We start from the raw sequence: 17177 nt of genomic DNA, 5'->3' as shown, positions 1-17177 counted from the left end.
TCTCCCCAAAATAACTATCAGAGACCTGTGCTGTGTAGATAGCTTGTAAATACAATTTTACGAGCTTGTAAGAATGAATACTGTACCTCATAAATCTATTTAAGGTGTACAATGGAAGTTGATGAGCCCTGACTCTGGTGGCTACTCCCTGATGGTCAATACTTTTTAAAACTCAGCATTTCACTGCTGTATGTTATGCCTATGATATCGTGCTGATATTTGTATTTCACCCTCAAGCAACTCTTACAATTCCATAACTTGAACAAGACTCTAATTGTGTGCAGTGTTCCAGTGAGTTTTAATCACAGGAGCAAATAATTGAGAGTTGACAGTAATTGGGCTGACTTGAGCACTTCATGCAGCCCCTTATTACAGAATATATGCTGTGTCTGTTAGCAGTTTTCCCTCCTCAGCTCTGTAACCCCTGACCCCTCTCTCTCCTCCCTTCACTCCACCACACGTCAACATGGCCACCGCGGCCTGACCTGGTTGCTGCTCCCAAGTAACTTTATTAATTAACCCTGTGATCCATAAACATTCCCCTTTCGGGTAAATAGAATAACATTTAGGAAGGGTAGCTGTTGTAAGTTTGTGGAAGAATTGTGGGAGTTTGTTTGAAGGGGACTGGGATCAGAGGAGGGGAGGAAACCTGACTCTGTGGGTTGTCATCCTGCTGGATTTAGAGCCTGTGATCATCAGTCAACGGATTTCTCCTCCCCACCCCAGCACCTCCTCTCTTCTCCTTTAGAGGGTGTTTTTTCCAAGGACATTAGTCTGCATTTTTTCACATTAATACTCCCATTGACAGATTGGAAAAAAGAGAATTGAGACACAAAGCTGATATTTTTAATGCCAACTTCAATTCATATTCTAGGCTTATACTTTTTTTTTTTTAAGTGAAAAAATATTTAAAAGTTTGCTTCATGCAAAAAAACATGCTGAAATAGAATCTGAGGATTCGGATGTCTGTCGTAAATCTATATAGGGGCTACCTCTGTTTTAGACATCTTCTTATTCGTCTGAAATGTGGTCAGGGTTCGGAAAGTTTAAAATAGATCCAAAACAGATCGCGCAAATAAATAGGCAGCAGTGCTTTTTTTGATGGCTCCACGACTAAAGATGCTTTATGAATCCAGTTCAACCATTTACAATAACTCTCCTTCGTTCTGGGCCATATCTCTGTCCCGAATTCCGCTGTTCGAGGCCCGTACATGGAAACTAACAGACGGCATAGAATAAATGAAGTTACAGATTTTTCCTTGGCAAACAATGCTAACTTAAGGTAGGGGGAATGTGTTTTTCATTTGGCATTGTTAGTATCAGGCTCTCGTATTTTAAAAGGTTAAATCCCTGTCTACTTGAATGCAAAAAAAAATAGCAAAGAGCTTCACTCCAGGTTGGTAGTGTTAATGGGACTCAACTTGTGTCTACAATATGATGATTGTTCAAAGCCTGTGCCGTACAACATCTGGTTGTCATATTAACATGTCCAGCTAACTTTAAAGTGGATTTACTGCCTCCCCAGAAGTTACCCTGTGGTGAAAAATTCCTGCCAATAGCTTTTGTTCATCTGTGCTTCACAGTGCCATGGCAACCACTAATTATAGCATTCCATGGATTCCCTTTTAAAGGGGAGAATGAGGAAAAATACAGCCACCTCCTGGCACCTGTGTGCGTGCACTGTGATTGACTAATGCAGAGAATCGTCTGAGCTCACTTCCCTGTTTGGGATACTGATTTCCTTGTTTATGTTTCTTGTGTAATCTTACCTTGTCCATGATGTGGGCTGTGAGGCCTGTGCCAAATTGTGACCGTGGTAGTGCAATACTCATGCAGGTTGCAGTGAATAGAAGATGAGAATGAGGATGAACATGTCACGGTTGCAGTGTAAAGTAATAATGTCTATCGTCCCTAGGACACAATGTTAGGACAGTCTGTCCACAGTTCTAGAGACTTCATAGCCACCAGCCTGTGTGTATGTGATCATGTGAGTCTGTCACTGCCATTCGCTGTCAGTTTGACCAGTCAGAGTATACACTGAGTGGACACAACATTAGGAACACCTCCCTAATATTGTGAGTCACCCCCTTTTGCCTTCCAACAGCCTCAATCCGTCAGGGCATGGATTCTACAAGGTGTCAAGTGTTCCACAGGGAGGCTGGCCCATGTTGACTCCAATGCTTCCCACAGTTGTGTCAAGTTGGCTGGGTAACTGTTGAGTATGAAAAGCCCACACTCAAATTGGTGTGACTGGCACCTACTACCATACCCCGTTCAAAGGCACTTCAATCTTTTGTCTTGCCCATTCACCCTCTGAATGGCACACACACCCAAACCATGTCTCAATTGCCTCGAGGCTTAAAAATCCTTCTTTAACCTCTGTCCTCCCCTTCAGCTACACTGATTGAAGTGGATTTAACAATTGACATCAATAAGGGATCATAGCTTTCACCTACATTCACCTGGTCATGTTTCTAATGTTTTGTACACTCGTTTTTATGGCATATGAAGACATCTTCCACCTAGGGCTGGGCGGTATACTGTATTTTACGATATACCGGTATTGATGCACGGACCGGTTTGGGTTTTTACTTTACTTTCTATAACGGTATTTGAATGTTTGGTTTGTTAAATGTGATACGCCATATGTAATGTCAATTTTTGTAGTTTACTTCGCTACTTGAGTCATCTCTCTCCATGCCGCTTTCCACACAGTCCTAGCGCCGCCCCATCATTCAAGGAACAGATTTGTTGTTCCTCGATCACAAGACACTTGCATTAAGTCATCATGGTCAATGCAGCGATTGCAACAAAGTTGATGACAACGATGCAGTTTTCACTATGCTTCTTCATTTAAATTCACTAGCGTTCTATAATTACACTATTAGTTTGTGTATTTGTAAACAAAAGCTGGTGCACGAAATCTAAGGAAGTCTCTAGATTTTGCTCGCCTGAAGTAGAGTATAGTGTGATAAATTGCAGGCCACACTACTTGCCTAGAGAGTTTTCAGCTATACTTTTCGTGGCTGTTTATTTACCACCACAGACATATGCTGGCACTAAGACCGCACTCTGTATAAGGAAGCTGTATAAGGAAATAAGCAAACAGGAAACCACTCACCCAGAGTCGGCGCTCCTAGTGGCCAGAGACTTTAATGCAGGGAAACTTAAATTAGTTCTACTAAATATCTATCAACATGTTAAATGTGCAACCAGAGGGAAAACAATTCTAGATCACCTGTACTCCACACACAAAGCTCTCCCTCGCCCTCCATTTGGTAAATCCGACTACAACTCTATCCTCCTGATTCCTGCTTACAAGCAAAAATTAAAGCAGGAAGCACCAGTGACTCGGTCTATAAAAAATTGGACAGATGAAGCAGATGCTAAACTTCAGGACTGTTTTGCTAGCACAGCATGGAACATGTTCCGGGATTCTTCCAATGGCATTGAGGAGTAAACCACATCAGTCACTGGCTTTATCAATAAGTGCATCTAGGACGTCGTCCCCACAGTGACTGTACGTACATACCCCAACCAGAAGCCATGGATTACAGGCAACATTCCCACTGAGCTAAAGGGTAAAGCTGCCGCTTTCAAGGTGCGGGACTCTAACCTGGAAGCTTAAAAGAAATCCTGCTATGCCTTGCGACGAACCATCAAACAGGCAAATTGTCAATATAGGGCTAAGATTGAATCATACTAAAGCGTCGGAGCCGGTGGTCTTATGTGGCAGGGCTTACAAACTATTACAGACTACAAAGGGAAGCACAGTTGCGAGCTGCCCAGTGACACGAGCCTACCAGACGAGCTAAATCACTTCTATGCTCGCTTCGAGGCAAGCAACACAGCGGCATGCATGAGAGCATCAGCTGTTCCGGATCACTGTGTGATCACACTCTCCGTAGCCGACGTGAGTGAGACCTTTCAACAGGTCAACATACACAAGGCTGCGGGGCCAGACGGATTACCAGGACGTGTGCTCCGGGCATGTGCTGACCAACTGGCAGGTGTCTTCACTGACATTTTCAACATGTCCCTGATTGAGTCTGTAATACCAACATGTTTCAAGCAGACCACCATAGTCCCTGTGCCCAAGATCACAAAGGCAACCTGCCTAAATGACTACAGACCCGTAGCACTCACGTCCGTAGCCATGAAGTGCTTTGAAAGGTTGGTAATGGCTCACATCAACACCATTAACCCAGAAACCCTAGACTCACTCTAATTTGCATACCGCCCAAACAGATCCACAGATGATGCAATCTATATTGCACTCCACACTGTCCTTTCCCACCTGGACAAAAGGTACACTTATGTGAGAATGCTATTCATTGACTAGAGCTCAGCGTTCAACACCATAGTACCCTCAAAGCTCATCACTAAGCTAAGGATTCTGGAACTAAACACCTCCCTCTGCAACTGGATCCTGGACTTCCTGACGGGCCACCAAAGGTGGTGAGGGTAGGTAGCAACACATCTGCCACGCTGATCCTCAACACTGGAGCTCCACAGGGGTGCATGCTCAGTCCCCTCCTGTACCCTCTGTTCACCCATGACTGCATGGCCAGGCACGACTCCAACACCATCATTAAGTTTGCAGACGACACAACAGTGTTAGGCCTGATCAACGACGAGACAGTCTATAGGGAGGAGGTCAGAGACCTGGCCATGTGGTGCCAGAATAACAACCTAGCCCTCAACGTAACCAAGACTAAGGAGATGATTGTGGACTACAGGAAAAGGAGGACCGAGCACGCCCCCATTCTCATCGACGGGGCTGTAGTGGAGCAGGTTGAGAGCTTCAAGTTCCTCTTTGTCCACATCAACAACAAACTAGAATGGTCCAAACACACCAAGACAGTCTTGAAGAGGGCACAACAAAGCCTATTCCCCCTCAGGAAACTGAAAAGATTTGGCATGGGTTCTGGGATCCTCAAAAGGTTCTACAGCTGCAACATCGAGAGCACTGGTTGCTTCACTGCCTGGTACAGCAATTGCTCGGCCTCTGACCGCAAGGCACTACAGAGGGTAGTCCGTACGGCCCAGTACATCACTGGAGCTAAGCTGCCTGCCATCCAGGACCTCTACACCAGGCGGTGTCAGAGGAAGGCCCTAAAAATTGTCAAAGACCCCAGCCACCCCAGTCATAGACTGTTCTCTCTACTAGTGGTACCGGAGTGCCAAGTCTAGGACAAAAAGGCTTCTCAACAGTTTTTACCCCCAAGCCATAAGACTCCTGAACAGGTACTCAAATGGCTACCCGGACTATTTGCATTGTGTTTGCATTGTGCCTCCCCCAAACCCTCTTTTTACGCTGCTGCTACACTCTGTTTATCTTATATGCATAGTCACTTTAACCATGTCTACATGTACATACTGCCTCAATCAGCCTGACTAACTGGTGTATTTACAATAACAAATGAACTTTGATTTGATTAGATTTATTTCCATGATTCCAAAAGTGTCAAATAGCATTTGCAATATTTGGTTAAAAATTAGGCCTAGATTGTTTGCCCATATCGTGTATCCGTACGTGGCAGTGTGGAAATGATCTCAAATGAGTACAGCAAATACAGAAATGTATGAAAATGCTTGAAATTATTTTTGGATAAAGTTGATTTGAACAGTATAAAACAATCAGAATGGAGAAAGACCCATTGAAATCACTTAGAATGTGTGTTGCCACCCTGGGATCATTTACTACTCATAAAGCAAATGTACAACTTTTATTATTCAAAAACATAAAAAATATAGTCAAATACCGCCATACCATCCAATTCTTTTAAAATACAGTGACATGATATTTGGCTATATCGCCCAGCCCTATCTCCGCCCCACCTCTACCCTCCCTCCCTCCTCTCCCCATATCCTCACGCTCCTGGCCTTGCTCTTATCTGTCCTGGGCCCTGTGTGATCCGGTGGCCGTATCTGATTCCCCCTGACTTGTGCTTGCACTCTGCAGTCCGTAGGCTTCCCACTGATCTGGGAAGGTGCTGATGGGAAGTCCAGACACATCCAGAGCCGCTGAAAGCTTCTTTTGGCAACGAGGAAGCCCAGTGCTGATCCTCTCTGTCTGTGTTTATGGCACAAGAGAGATCACACTAATGGGACTCTAGTCCTCTTCATGCACTACAGCACTGTGTGGGGCTTTGTAGGTTAGAAACAGAAAGCAGACCTAAAAGAGATTGATATTGATGTTACTCTTGTCTAAACCGGTTAGTGTCAGAGATTCTTCAGGCGCTACATTTGTGTGTGGTTTTTGAATACATTATTATTATTTAATGAAAACCAAAAGTTCACCAAAAAGAGGTCGCTGTCCCCTGAGGGCATGTAAGTTTGAATAGAGCTAGTTGTTCCACACAAGGTGTGTGCTGCATTGCTGCTCAAAAACCTTTCATGAAGAAACATATTCCCCCTGCACGGATGCCGAGGCAAATCTGGTTCTGATTGGATTTTGCTTTGACTTCTAAATGTAAATCTGATTTATCTCTCTTTTGTTTTTCAGCCCTGCAAGGCCTTTTCGGTTCCCAAAAAGGTAAGATCTGCCAAAAATAATTATCTTATTTTTTTTTTTACGAAAGCTCTTCTCTCGCTCTCCTTGAGTCCATCAAAACCCTGCCGAGCTGTCATTCCTGTGTAGTGAATCATCACAGTTATCGATGTGGAAAGGGCTCTCTGTGCCTGGAACCTGCTAACCACCTCACATGTTCCTCTACAAGACATGCCTTCCACTGAGTTTCCCTCAAGTCAGAACACTGAATATACTTAAATATCTACATGACGTTTCAATGAGCACCTTATACTCTTTTGGATATTCTACTAGTGTACCCTTCTCTTTTCTGTTTGGTTATCAGTACATATAATATTCCTATAGTTATAAAGCCATCAGCTTTGTGTTTAATCAACACCTGACCTTCATCTCCAGCTATGCAGAGCTGATTGCTGATTGGCCAGTGGTGGTGCTGGGGGTGTGTACAGTCCTCATCGTGGTGTGTGCCCTGGTGGGTATTCTGGTGCCAGACCTGCCAGACTTCTCAGACCCCTTACTGGTGAGTAGGCCATGCCAATCGAAGGAAAGCACAAAACTTTCTCCATAGAAAATACTGGTCTTTATTTTGATCAAGATTGAAAACCTAGTGTTTCTGACACACCAAAATCATTATATTGAGTGCATGTGAAGAGTCCAATATGTCGAAGGTCAATTTCCTGGTGAACTAATAAATAGATGTCCTCTGTTTGTCTGTTTCTTCAGGGATTTGAGCCACGAGGCACGGCAATAGGCCAGCGATTAGTCACATGGAATAACATGGTGAAAAACACAGGGTACAAAGCAACCCTAGCTAACTACCCATTCAAGTATGCCGACGAGCAGGCGAAAAGGTAACAAAGCCGAACTCACAGATCCTGTCCATTTAATGTCATCCTTCTAACCCTTTAGTGACACGTATTGATTCAACATCCCTGATGAAGGGGACTGGTCAGGATCAGGCCTCAGGCCATGAAATGGAGTGATGTATCCTGCTGACAGACAGAAACAGACAAGCACACACACTAAATCTCAATCCCATCCTGCAAGAGGATTGGTGGGGGAGATTGTTCAATCCCCGGCCCATCTCCATTACTCATCTTGATCACTGGGGAGGGGGAGGCTCCAGGGTCAGGCCTGTCAACAGGACTCTCTGCATCATTCTGCCATGGCCTCAGTCTCCTCTGACAGACTCCTGATTAAAGGAAGAATGTCTCTTTCAGATGATGTGTCCCTGAAACCCCTGCTCATCACAATGATCTGGCTATTATAATGATTAGAAAAATAAAGATTGCAATCTGATAGTGATCACTTCACCGATTATGATATAATCACTGGCTTTGTAATCGCTTAAATGGGTCGGTCTAAACCCGTTTCCTTAGTTTGTTTTAAGAATGACCTTTTCGTACTCTTTGGTTACCATGTGCAAATCTCTGCTGTGTGTTTGCTTTAAGCGGATTCAGTCTTGTTCTGTCATGTGGATCTTCAGAATTGATAGAAAACTTCATTGTAATGTATGAAGTGTTAGCAGTGCAATCACACCATTACTTTTGTATTCCAGTCACCAAGAGGACAGGTGGGCTGAAGATCACTTTGACAGAGATAAAAGACAAGCTGACTGGGACTTCAGTAAAGACAGTTTCTTCTGTGATGTCCCAGGTACAAACTCATCATGCTTCTCCCGTTTCAAGTGTTTGTCTAGTAAGTGTTTGACTGACTGAATGTTTGACTACGATGAAATGCTAACCGGATGCTCTTAATGTATGTGCAGGTGACAGATACTCCAGATTAGTATTCACATCTGCAGAGGGGAAGAACCTTTGGAATATACAAGCAATTAAATCCATGTGCAATTTGGACAATACACGGGTAAGTGGAACAGCACTGTTGATGATGTGCCTCAGCGTTTGCTCATGTCAAATTGTGCCATGTTAATGATTTTTCAATGCCTGAACTAAGCCCCATCATATTAGAAATTGTATGTTGGGTGTCTATGCTGCCTCAGGCTGGAACTAACCCAACTGATATATTGGCCTTGTCTCCTGTTATGGTCTCCTTGGGTCAATAGTTATGTTCTAGTCAGACTCTGTTCTTATATCTTGTTGTATTGTGTTGTCCCCAGGTGCGCTCCCATCCCCAGTACTGGAGCCTGTGCCAGCGCACCACCGACGCCTCCTGCTGCCCCAGCTGGACCCTGGGTAACTACGTAGCCATCCTCACCAACAAGTCCTCCTGCCAGAAGATCACAGAGCGCGACGTGTCACACACCCTCAAGATCCTGCGCTCCTGCGCCAAATACTACCACAACGGAACACTTGGCCCTGACTGCTGGGACATGACCACGCGCAGGAAGGACCAGTCCAAGTGCACCATCGTCCCCCGCAAGTGCACCAAGTACAACGCCGTTTACCAGATCTTCCACTTCCTGGTGGACAAAGACTTTATGAGCCCAAAGAACACTGACTACCTTATCCCTGTCCTGAAACATGGCATGCTGTTCTCCCCCACAGAGAAAGGGGAGACCATGATGAACATTTACCTGGACAACTTTGAGAACTGGAACTGCTCGGACGGCATCACCACCATCACGGGTATTGAGTTCGGTATCAAACATAACCTGTTCCAGGACTACCTACTGACGGATACCGTGTATCCGGCCATAGCCATAGTGATTGTGCTGTTTGTCATGTGTGTGTACACCCGATCTGTGTTCATCACCCTGATGACAATGATCGCCATCATCAGCTCCCTGATCGTGTCCTACTTCCTGTACCGCATGGTGTTCGACTTTGAATTCTTCCCCTTCATGAACCTCACGGCCCTCATCATCCTGGTGGGCATCGGGGCGGACGACGCCTTTGTCCTCTGTGACGTGTGGAACTACACCAAGTTCGACAAGCCCAACGCTGAGCTGTCGGAGACGGTGAGCATCACTCTGCAGCACGCCGCCCTCTCCATGTTCGTCACCAGCTTTACCACGGCTGCCGCCTTCTACGCCAACTACGTTAGCAACATCACCGCAATCCGTTGTTTTGGCGTTTACGCCGGCACGGCCATCTTGGTTAACTACATACTGATGGTGACCTGGCTGCCGGCCGTGGTGGTGCTCCATGAGCGTTACCTGCCCAACATCTTCACCAGCTCTCCACCTCCCCCACAGCAGAGTGGGTTCTGCACTCTCTGGGCCAACCTGTGCCAGAAGGCCAGCAAGTGCCTGTTCACCATCTCAGAGGCCTCCCGAATCTTCTTTGAGAAGGTGCTGCCCTGCATCGTGATCAAGTTGCGCTACCTCTGGCTCTTCTGGTTCCTGGCCTTCACAGTGGGAGGGGCGTACGTGGTGTGTGTCAACCCCAAGATGAAGCTGCCCTCCCTGGAGCTCTCAGAGTTCAAGGTGTTCCGCTCCTCCCACCCCTTTGAGCGCTACGACGCAGAGTACAAGAAACTGTTCATGTTTGAGAGAGTCCACCATGGGGAGGACCTGCACATGCCCATCACCATCATCTGGGGGGTCACCCCCGTGGACAATGGGGACCCCCTCAACCCTAAGAACAAAGGCAAACTTATGCTGGACAACACCTTCAACATCGCCAGCCCAGCCTCCCAGCTGTGGATCCTCAACTTCTGCCAGAGGCTAAGGAACCAGAGCTTTGTGTTCCAGTCGGAGGAGCAGGACTTCACCAGCTGCTTCATTGAGACCTTTAAGCAGTGGATGGAGAACCGGGACTGTGAAGAGGCCTCGGTCTACCCTTGCTGCAGCCAGTCAACATTCCCCTACAAGCAGGAAATCTTTGAGCTGTGCATCAAAAGGGCCATCATGGAGCTGGACCGCAGCACCAGCTTCCACCTGGACAGTAAGACCCCCGGGCCTCGCTTCGACATCAACGACACCATCCGGGCCATCGTCCTGGAGTTCCAGAGCGCCTACCTGTTCACACTGGCCTACGAGAAGATGCACCAGTTCTACCATGAGGTGGACACCTGGATCCAGGAGGAGCTGAAGAGCGCCCCGGCCGGGCTGAATTACGGCTGGTTCGTCAGCAACCTGGAGTTCTATGACCTGCAGGACAGCCTATCAGATGGCACTCTTATCGCCATGGCATTGTCCGTGGTGGTGGCCTTCGTGGTCATGCTCCTCACCACCTGGAACATCATCATCAGCCTCTACGCCATCCTCTCCATCGCGGGCACCATCTTCGTCACGGTGGGCTCGCTGGTTCTATTGGGCTGGGAGCTCAACGTGCTGGAGTCAGTCACCATCTCAGTGGCGGTGGGTCTGTCGGTGGACTTCGCGGTGCACTATGGAGTCGCTTATCGCCTCGCCCCTGACCCCGACCGCGAGGGGAAAGTAGTCTTCTCCCTCGGCCGGATGGGTTCCGCTATTGCCATGGCGGCACTCACCACGTTTGTCGCCGGGGCGATGATGATGCCATCCACGGTGCTGGCCTACACCCAGCTGGGCACCTTCATGATGCTTATCATGTGCATCAGTTGGGCCTTCGCCACCTTCTTCTTCCAGTGCATGTGCCGTTGCCTGGGCCCCCAGGGCACCTGTGGACAGATCCCCCTGCCCAAGAGGTTTCAGTGCCAGGCTTTCAAAGAGGGCACCACCAACGTCCCCTCGCCCCAGGGCAAGCATGGCACCAAGTACCAACTGGACAGTCGAGGAGGAGAGGTGGAGCATGAGCATTACGAACTGGAACCATTAGCTTCAAACCCTAGGAATGAGGAGAAACCTGCAGAGGAACAGGAGACGTGCACCCAGCTCTATAATGGAATAGCCCCCCACTCTGCCCTCTGCACACACATCCCCTTTAAGAGCAAGGCAGAGCCCGGCAGAGGGCCCTGCTCTGAAAAGGGACTGGACACACTGGCTACTAAACCCAGATCCAAATGCCAGTACTCTCATAACACAACCTGCACATGTGGGGACCCCCCTCCTCCTCAGCAGTCTATGGGTATGCAGTGGACTCCCCACCCATGCACTCAAACAACCCAGGACTCCCCGTGCCTCACTCCTCAGTTCCCCCTCACAGGCAGCCATGCCAACAAAGGCCAGAACTTCCTATCTACTCTGGACGCCGTCTACAAACCCATAGATTGCCGTATGAACTATGTACACTGTCCCCCATCCCACTTCCACCACTGCACCCCGGGCAGGATGCCCAGACAGGGCCCTCACAGCTGCCACCTCAGAAGCTACTGTGTTCACACTGTCCCCGTCCTGGGTGGCCTCCCCAGGGACCAGAGCGCTGCCCCAGACCCATCTGGGCTGGAGGATTCACACCGGACTGGAGGGTCCTCTGGCCCTGGTGACAGTCCTAACACTCCAGCTCAGACTCAAGGTCCTCCTGCCTCTCCTCTGGGCTGCACGTTAGCCCACACACACCAAGGCTGCTGCAGGGCCAACCATGGAACGGAAAACGCTCCAAGCGTGGATAATCATGTGTCCACCACAACGCAAAAGGGCGCTTGTCATAAGATGCCCAGCAACCAGGAGAAGTTTGAAAATAGTACTACTCCCATCACACAGGAAGAAAGTGTTGAAAAGTGCAAACAGAACCCCAAAAAGGAGAGGGCATCCTCAGCCTCTCCTAAGAAACTCTACTGTTTTAACAGAACTTTGAAAGTAAAGTGCAATTCTGTCGAGTTTAATGTGCCAAAAGCTGAAGCCAATGTGCCTGCTCTTGCAATAAATTCAAAACCCTTATCTGAAAGTTTATGTTGACAGCAAATAAACTTATAAGATAATTCTGAAAGACTATATCTAAAGAGTAAACGTTTGTCATATCAAGCTATAATGTGCAGTGTCCCTGTGCAATTAAAGTGCTTGGTATATTTCATAGACCAAGTGCCTCATGTCTTTCATCTAAAAGTATGGTCCTATATGTTCTGTGATTACTGTATCTACTATGCAGATAAAATTGGTTTGATCAGTCAGATGTACTGTTTTTGAGTACACAGTAAATATGTTGTGTGTTTATGGAGCTCTAACAAAGGTGAACCATTATACTTTATTCTCTAAGAACCACAGGCCTTCTTAGTTAGACGTCTGTTTCACGTTGCCTCTCGGTCCAATATGAAAGATGTATTGTATGATTATAAAGTCATTTTAACCCATTTGTCTATTTTTTCGCACAGCTCCTATAGTATGAAATGAAACTATCTCAAGGTTTTGTTCAAAGGGCATGGTTTGGAATAACAAATGGTACACCTGTTTCATTGTCTCACTCCCGCTGGCGCCTTGAGAAGATTTGCTCTGTCTGGCCTGAGGCCACAGTGCTGTGCTGGGCTCTCATACATCACACAGATGTTTGATTTCTAATCTCCACTCCTCAAGAGCCTGCATCACATTCCAAGCTGGTCATACACTGTAAGTCTATGAGAAATGCTGACGTCCTACAGCAGGGATCCTCAACTAGATAAAAAATAAAATATTGAGCAGATGGTCAGGGGACTGGAACATAATTACAAATTATTTGTAGACTGCAGATTGACCGCAAGGAGCCCAAACAGATATATATTTGACTAAAACACAATCATTTGAAACCTTGCTTACATTTGCATATAATCACATCTCTCTATTATGCGTTGGAATACTTGGCAACAGATTTCCAAAAATAAAATCACTTGGAGCTGATTTTCTGGTGTGGGCGGGGGGATAAAACCATCCGCATTCCAAATTCCCAGTTGGGGAACCCTGTTATAGACCATCCACACCCCTCATCCACAGAGTCATTTTCTAACAGTGACCAAGGACGTATGTGAAAAGGGCATGAATTTCAAAGATAAACTCTAAAACCCAACAATAGTATAACACATATGGGTCCCATCATTTGATCTTGTAACATATCAATGGCATGCTATTTTATTACCTTTCTCAGAATCTTTGGCTGCCCTTTAAGAGGTTAACTCCGTCCAATAAAAAGTATCCTATTCATTTACGAATTCCATTCATTCACGAATCCTGTGTTTTATTTGCTCTTCTGGCTCCTGCCATCCATCCCCCCTTCTAACAGGTTTCCCTGGTGGTCCAAGATCCTGGCCAAACCTTCTGCTACAGAGCAAACATATACATTAGACCGGGCTCTGCAGGCAGTATGACTCACTACAGCACGGCATACAGATTTATAATTACACTTTCAGTCTTGAATTAGTGTCAGATGCGCAGCTCTGAACTTGTATTGTAGGCTACCAGACGCCTGTAATTATCTGTGAGAGAGACACCAAGCTGGCACTGTAGCCCATCTCCCCGTAGTCTCTGACACCATCACCCTCTCAAAAACAAAGATCAGCAGCAACTCTTAACTTTAATCAGGGGTACAATAAAACTTTGACATATTGTGAGCGAGGAGAAATTCCTCTAGCGACTGCTAAGTCCTCTCTAATTACTCCCTTCACTCCCTCTCTCTTGCACACTCTCAGGCAAGGGTCATACAGGAACTAGGCATGGACATTTCTTAGCTCTAGTTCCAGCTAATACTCCCTATCCCTGTTCAGCCTTGCCAATTACTGAGGGATGCAGATGGGATTTTAGGTCAATCATAGGTGTGACTGTTCGAACCTCTCACCTCGCGCTACCTGGAAGCTTTTCAAAATGACATGTCTCCTGTGTAAGATTGCCCTTGTTTAACTAGCCCCAATGTTTCTGCAGCCCTGACCCCTGCCCTGAGGAATGGCACAGATACATCAGTACGTGCCTTTGACTGGGGAGGAGTGGCTAGCCACTTCACTGCAAGGAGACAACTACAAGAAAGATACACTGTTATACAAAAGTATGTGGATACCCCTTCAAATGAGTAGATTTGGCTATTTCAGCCACACCTGTTGCTGACAGGTGTATAAAATCAAGTACATGAAATGGGTTTCCATGACCGAGCAGCCGCACACAAGCCTAAGATCACCATGTGCAATACCAAGCATTTCCTGGAGTGGTGTAAAGCTCGCTGCCATTAAACTCTGGAGTAGTAGAAACCCGTTCTCTGAATTGATGAATCATGCTTCATCATCTGTCAGTCCAACGGACTAATCTGTGTTTGGCAGATGCGAGGAGAACGCTACCTGCCCCAATGCATAGTGCCAACTGTGAAGTTGGATGGAGGAGGAATAATGGTCTGGGGCTGTTTTTCATGGTTTGGGCTAGGCCCCTTAGTTCCAGGGAAATCTTAACGCTACAGCATACAATTACATTCTAGACAATTCTGTGCGTCCAACTTTGTGGTAACAGTTTGGGGAAGGCCCTTTCTTGTTTCAGCATGGCAATGTCCTTGTACACAAAGCAAGGTCCATACAGAAATGGTTTGTAGAGATTGGTGTGGAAGAACTTGACTGGCATGCACAGGACCCTGACCTCAATCCCATCCCAACACCTTTGAGATTAATTGGAACACCAACTGCAAGTCAGGTCTAATCGTCCAACATCAGTGCCCGATCTCACTAATTCTCTTGTGGCTGAATGGAAGCAAGTCCCCGCAGCAATGTTCCAATATCTAGTGGAAAGCCTTTCCATAAGAGTGGAGGCTGTTATAGCAGCAAAGGGGGGACCGTATTAATGCCCATAATTTTGGAATGAGATGTTCAACGAGCAGATGTCCACATACGTTTTGTCATATAGTGTAGATGGTACAAATTTAAACACTTGTCTCAGAAAGTTAACTGAAGAACTCAAGTCAGGGACAACATTTTGGAGAAGTATAGATCAGGGTTGGGTTATAAAAAAAAATGTAACTTTGAATATCCCATGGAGCACCATTAAATCCGTTATAAAAAAATATGGAAAGAATATGGCACCACAACAAACCTGCCAAGAGAGGGCTGCTCACCAAAACTCATGGACCAGGCAGGGAGGGCATCAGAGGCAACAAAAACACCAAAGATAACTCTGAAGGAGCTGCAAAGCAGACTCCCCAAACATATGAAAGAAGGTACTCTGGTCAGATGAGACTAAAATTTAGCTTTTTGGCCATCAGGGAAAACGCTGTCTGGCGCAAACCCAACACCTCTCATCACCCGGAGAACACCATCCACACTGAAGCATGGTGGTGGCAGCATCATGCAGTGGGGATGTTTTTCATCCGCAGGGACTGGGAAACTGGTCAGAATTGAAGGAATGATGGATGGTGCTAAATACAGGGAAATTCTTGAGGGAAACCTGTCAGTCTTCCAGAGATTTGAGACTGGGACGGAGGTTCACCTTCCAGCATGACAATGACCCTAAGCATACTGTTAAAGCAACACTCGAGTGATTTAAGGGGAAACATTTAATGTCTTGGAATGGCCTAGTCAAAGCCCAGACCTTAATCCAATTGAAAATCTGTGGTGTGACTTAAATATTTCTGTACACCAGCAGAACTTGAAGGAGCTGGAGCAGTTTTTCCTTGAAGAATTTGCAAACATCCCAGTGGCTAGATGTGCCACGCTTATAGAGACATACCCAAAGAGATTAGCAGCTGTAATTGCTGCAAAAGGTGGCTCTACAAATTATTAACTTTGGGGGGGGGTGAATAGTTACGCACGCTCAAGTTTTCAGTTTTTTTGTCTTATTTCTTGTTTGTTTCACAATACAACATATTTTTGACTGTAGATGCTCCATCAACTCCTTTACTACCACAGGGCCTCTAACCTGGGTTGGGTAGGCTACCAGTGCCTAATTTTGCACGCCCAATTTTTCAGTTTTTGATTTGTTAAAAAAGTTTGAAATATCCAATAAATGTCGTTCCACTTCATGATTGTGTCCCACTTGTTGTTGATTCTTCACAAAAAAATACAGTTTTATATCTTTATGTTTGAAGCCTGAAATGTGGCAAAAGGTCGCAAAGTTCAAGGGGGCCGAATACTTTCGCAAGGCACTGTAGCTAGAAAAACAGGTGACGGAGGCAGGAATAATTTCCTAATCCTTTATCCCTCTGCTCTCTCTCTCTCCTCACGCTGGCAAGGCTACACCAGTGTTTCAAGTGCAGAAAACACCTGTTTCCGAAGGGTCAATTGGGAAATAGGTCCTCTCCCCTTCCCTGCCTTTCCTTTCCTTTCCTTTCTGGAATGTGAAGGCTGATCCTCTGGCGGAAACATAAGATACGTCCCTGTACCAAACACTTACAGCCGGAGCCCCAGGGGTAGATGGGAAAGCAGTTATGCTCTATTAAAACTCCATGCTCTTGATGGCCACTCAGGCCCGTCTTTCTCTCCGAGGACAGACAGCACTCAGAGAAGTTGACTGTAGATGCTCCATCAACTCCTTTACTACCACAGGGCCTCTAACCTGGGTTGGGTAGGCTACCAGTGCCTAAATGTTTCTGCAGTCAGCAAGTACAGAAAACTGGAAGAAACAGGCCTCTGTGGCTTTAAATGGAAATGTTTCAATATTATTTTCCCTTATCCCCTTCCGAAATAGAGATACAAGTCAAAGGTACCACTGTACGTCACTACTGACCTCTGTTTTGATATGGGCAATTCCATGGTAACAGAATTACACTGACTTAGGTTCTTAACTTGGCATACATTTTAAAGTAAAATATCAGAGTCTCAGCGTAATTCCGTTCTCGTGGAATTGCCCCTATGTATCTGCCCACCCCCGCCCTCCCAAATCCCATACACACAAACACCATACAAACCTACAAGCAAACCCTTAAAAACACATTGCGTAAGTTTAACC

At 46.2% G+C, this 17177-nt stretch overlaps 1 protein-coding gene across 5 annotated transcripts in view; it reads left to right on the top strand.

Annotated features, from left to right (window-relative positions):
• The window catches only part of LOC139407179 (protein dispatched homolog 1-like), a 64190-nt gene extending 50707 nt beyond the window's left edge, over window positions 1–13483 (top strand). For all 5 annotated transcript variants that reach the window (XM_071150714.1, XM_071150713.1, XM_071150715.1 and 2 more), the window contains 6 exons: window positions 6509–6538; window positions 6929–7052; window positions 7256–7383; window positions 8091–8188; window positions 8301–8398; window positions 8652–13483. In XM_071150714.1, coding sequence (XP_071006815.1) covers window positions 6509–6538; window positions 6929–7052; window positions 7256–7383; window positions 8091–8188; window positions 8301–8398; window positions 8652–12254 — 4081 coding nt within the window. In that variant the 3' untranslated portion in view covers window positions 12255–13483. The remainder of the gene's footprint in view (window positions 1–6508; window positions 6539–6928; window positions 7053–7255; window positions 7384–8090; window positions 8189–8300; window positions 8399–8651) is intronic.
• Window positions 13484–17177: the final 3694 nt, after the last annotated feature.

The sequence above is a fragment of the Oncorhynchus clarkii genome, chromosome 4 (assembly GCF_045791955.1).
Source record: "Oncorhynchus clarkii lewisi isolate Uvic-CL-2024 chromosome 4, UVic_Ocla_1.0, whole genome shotgun sequence".
NCBI lineage: Eukaryota > Metazoa > Chordata > Actinopteri > Salmoniformes > Salmonidae > Oncorhynchus > Oncorhynchus clarkii.
Note: the sequence above shows the minus strand (reverse complement) of the source record. Positions and strands in the feature narration are given on the sequence as shown.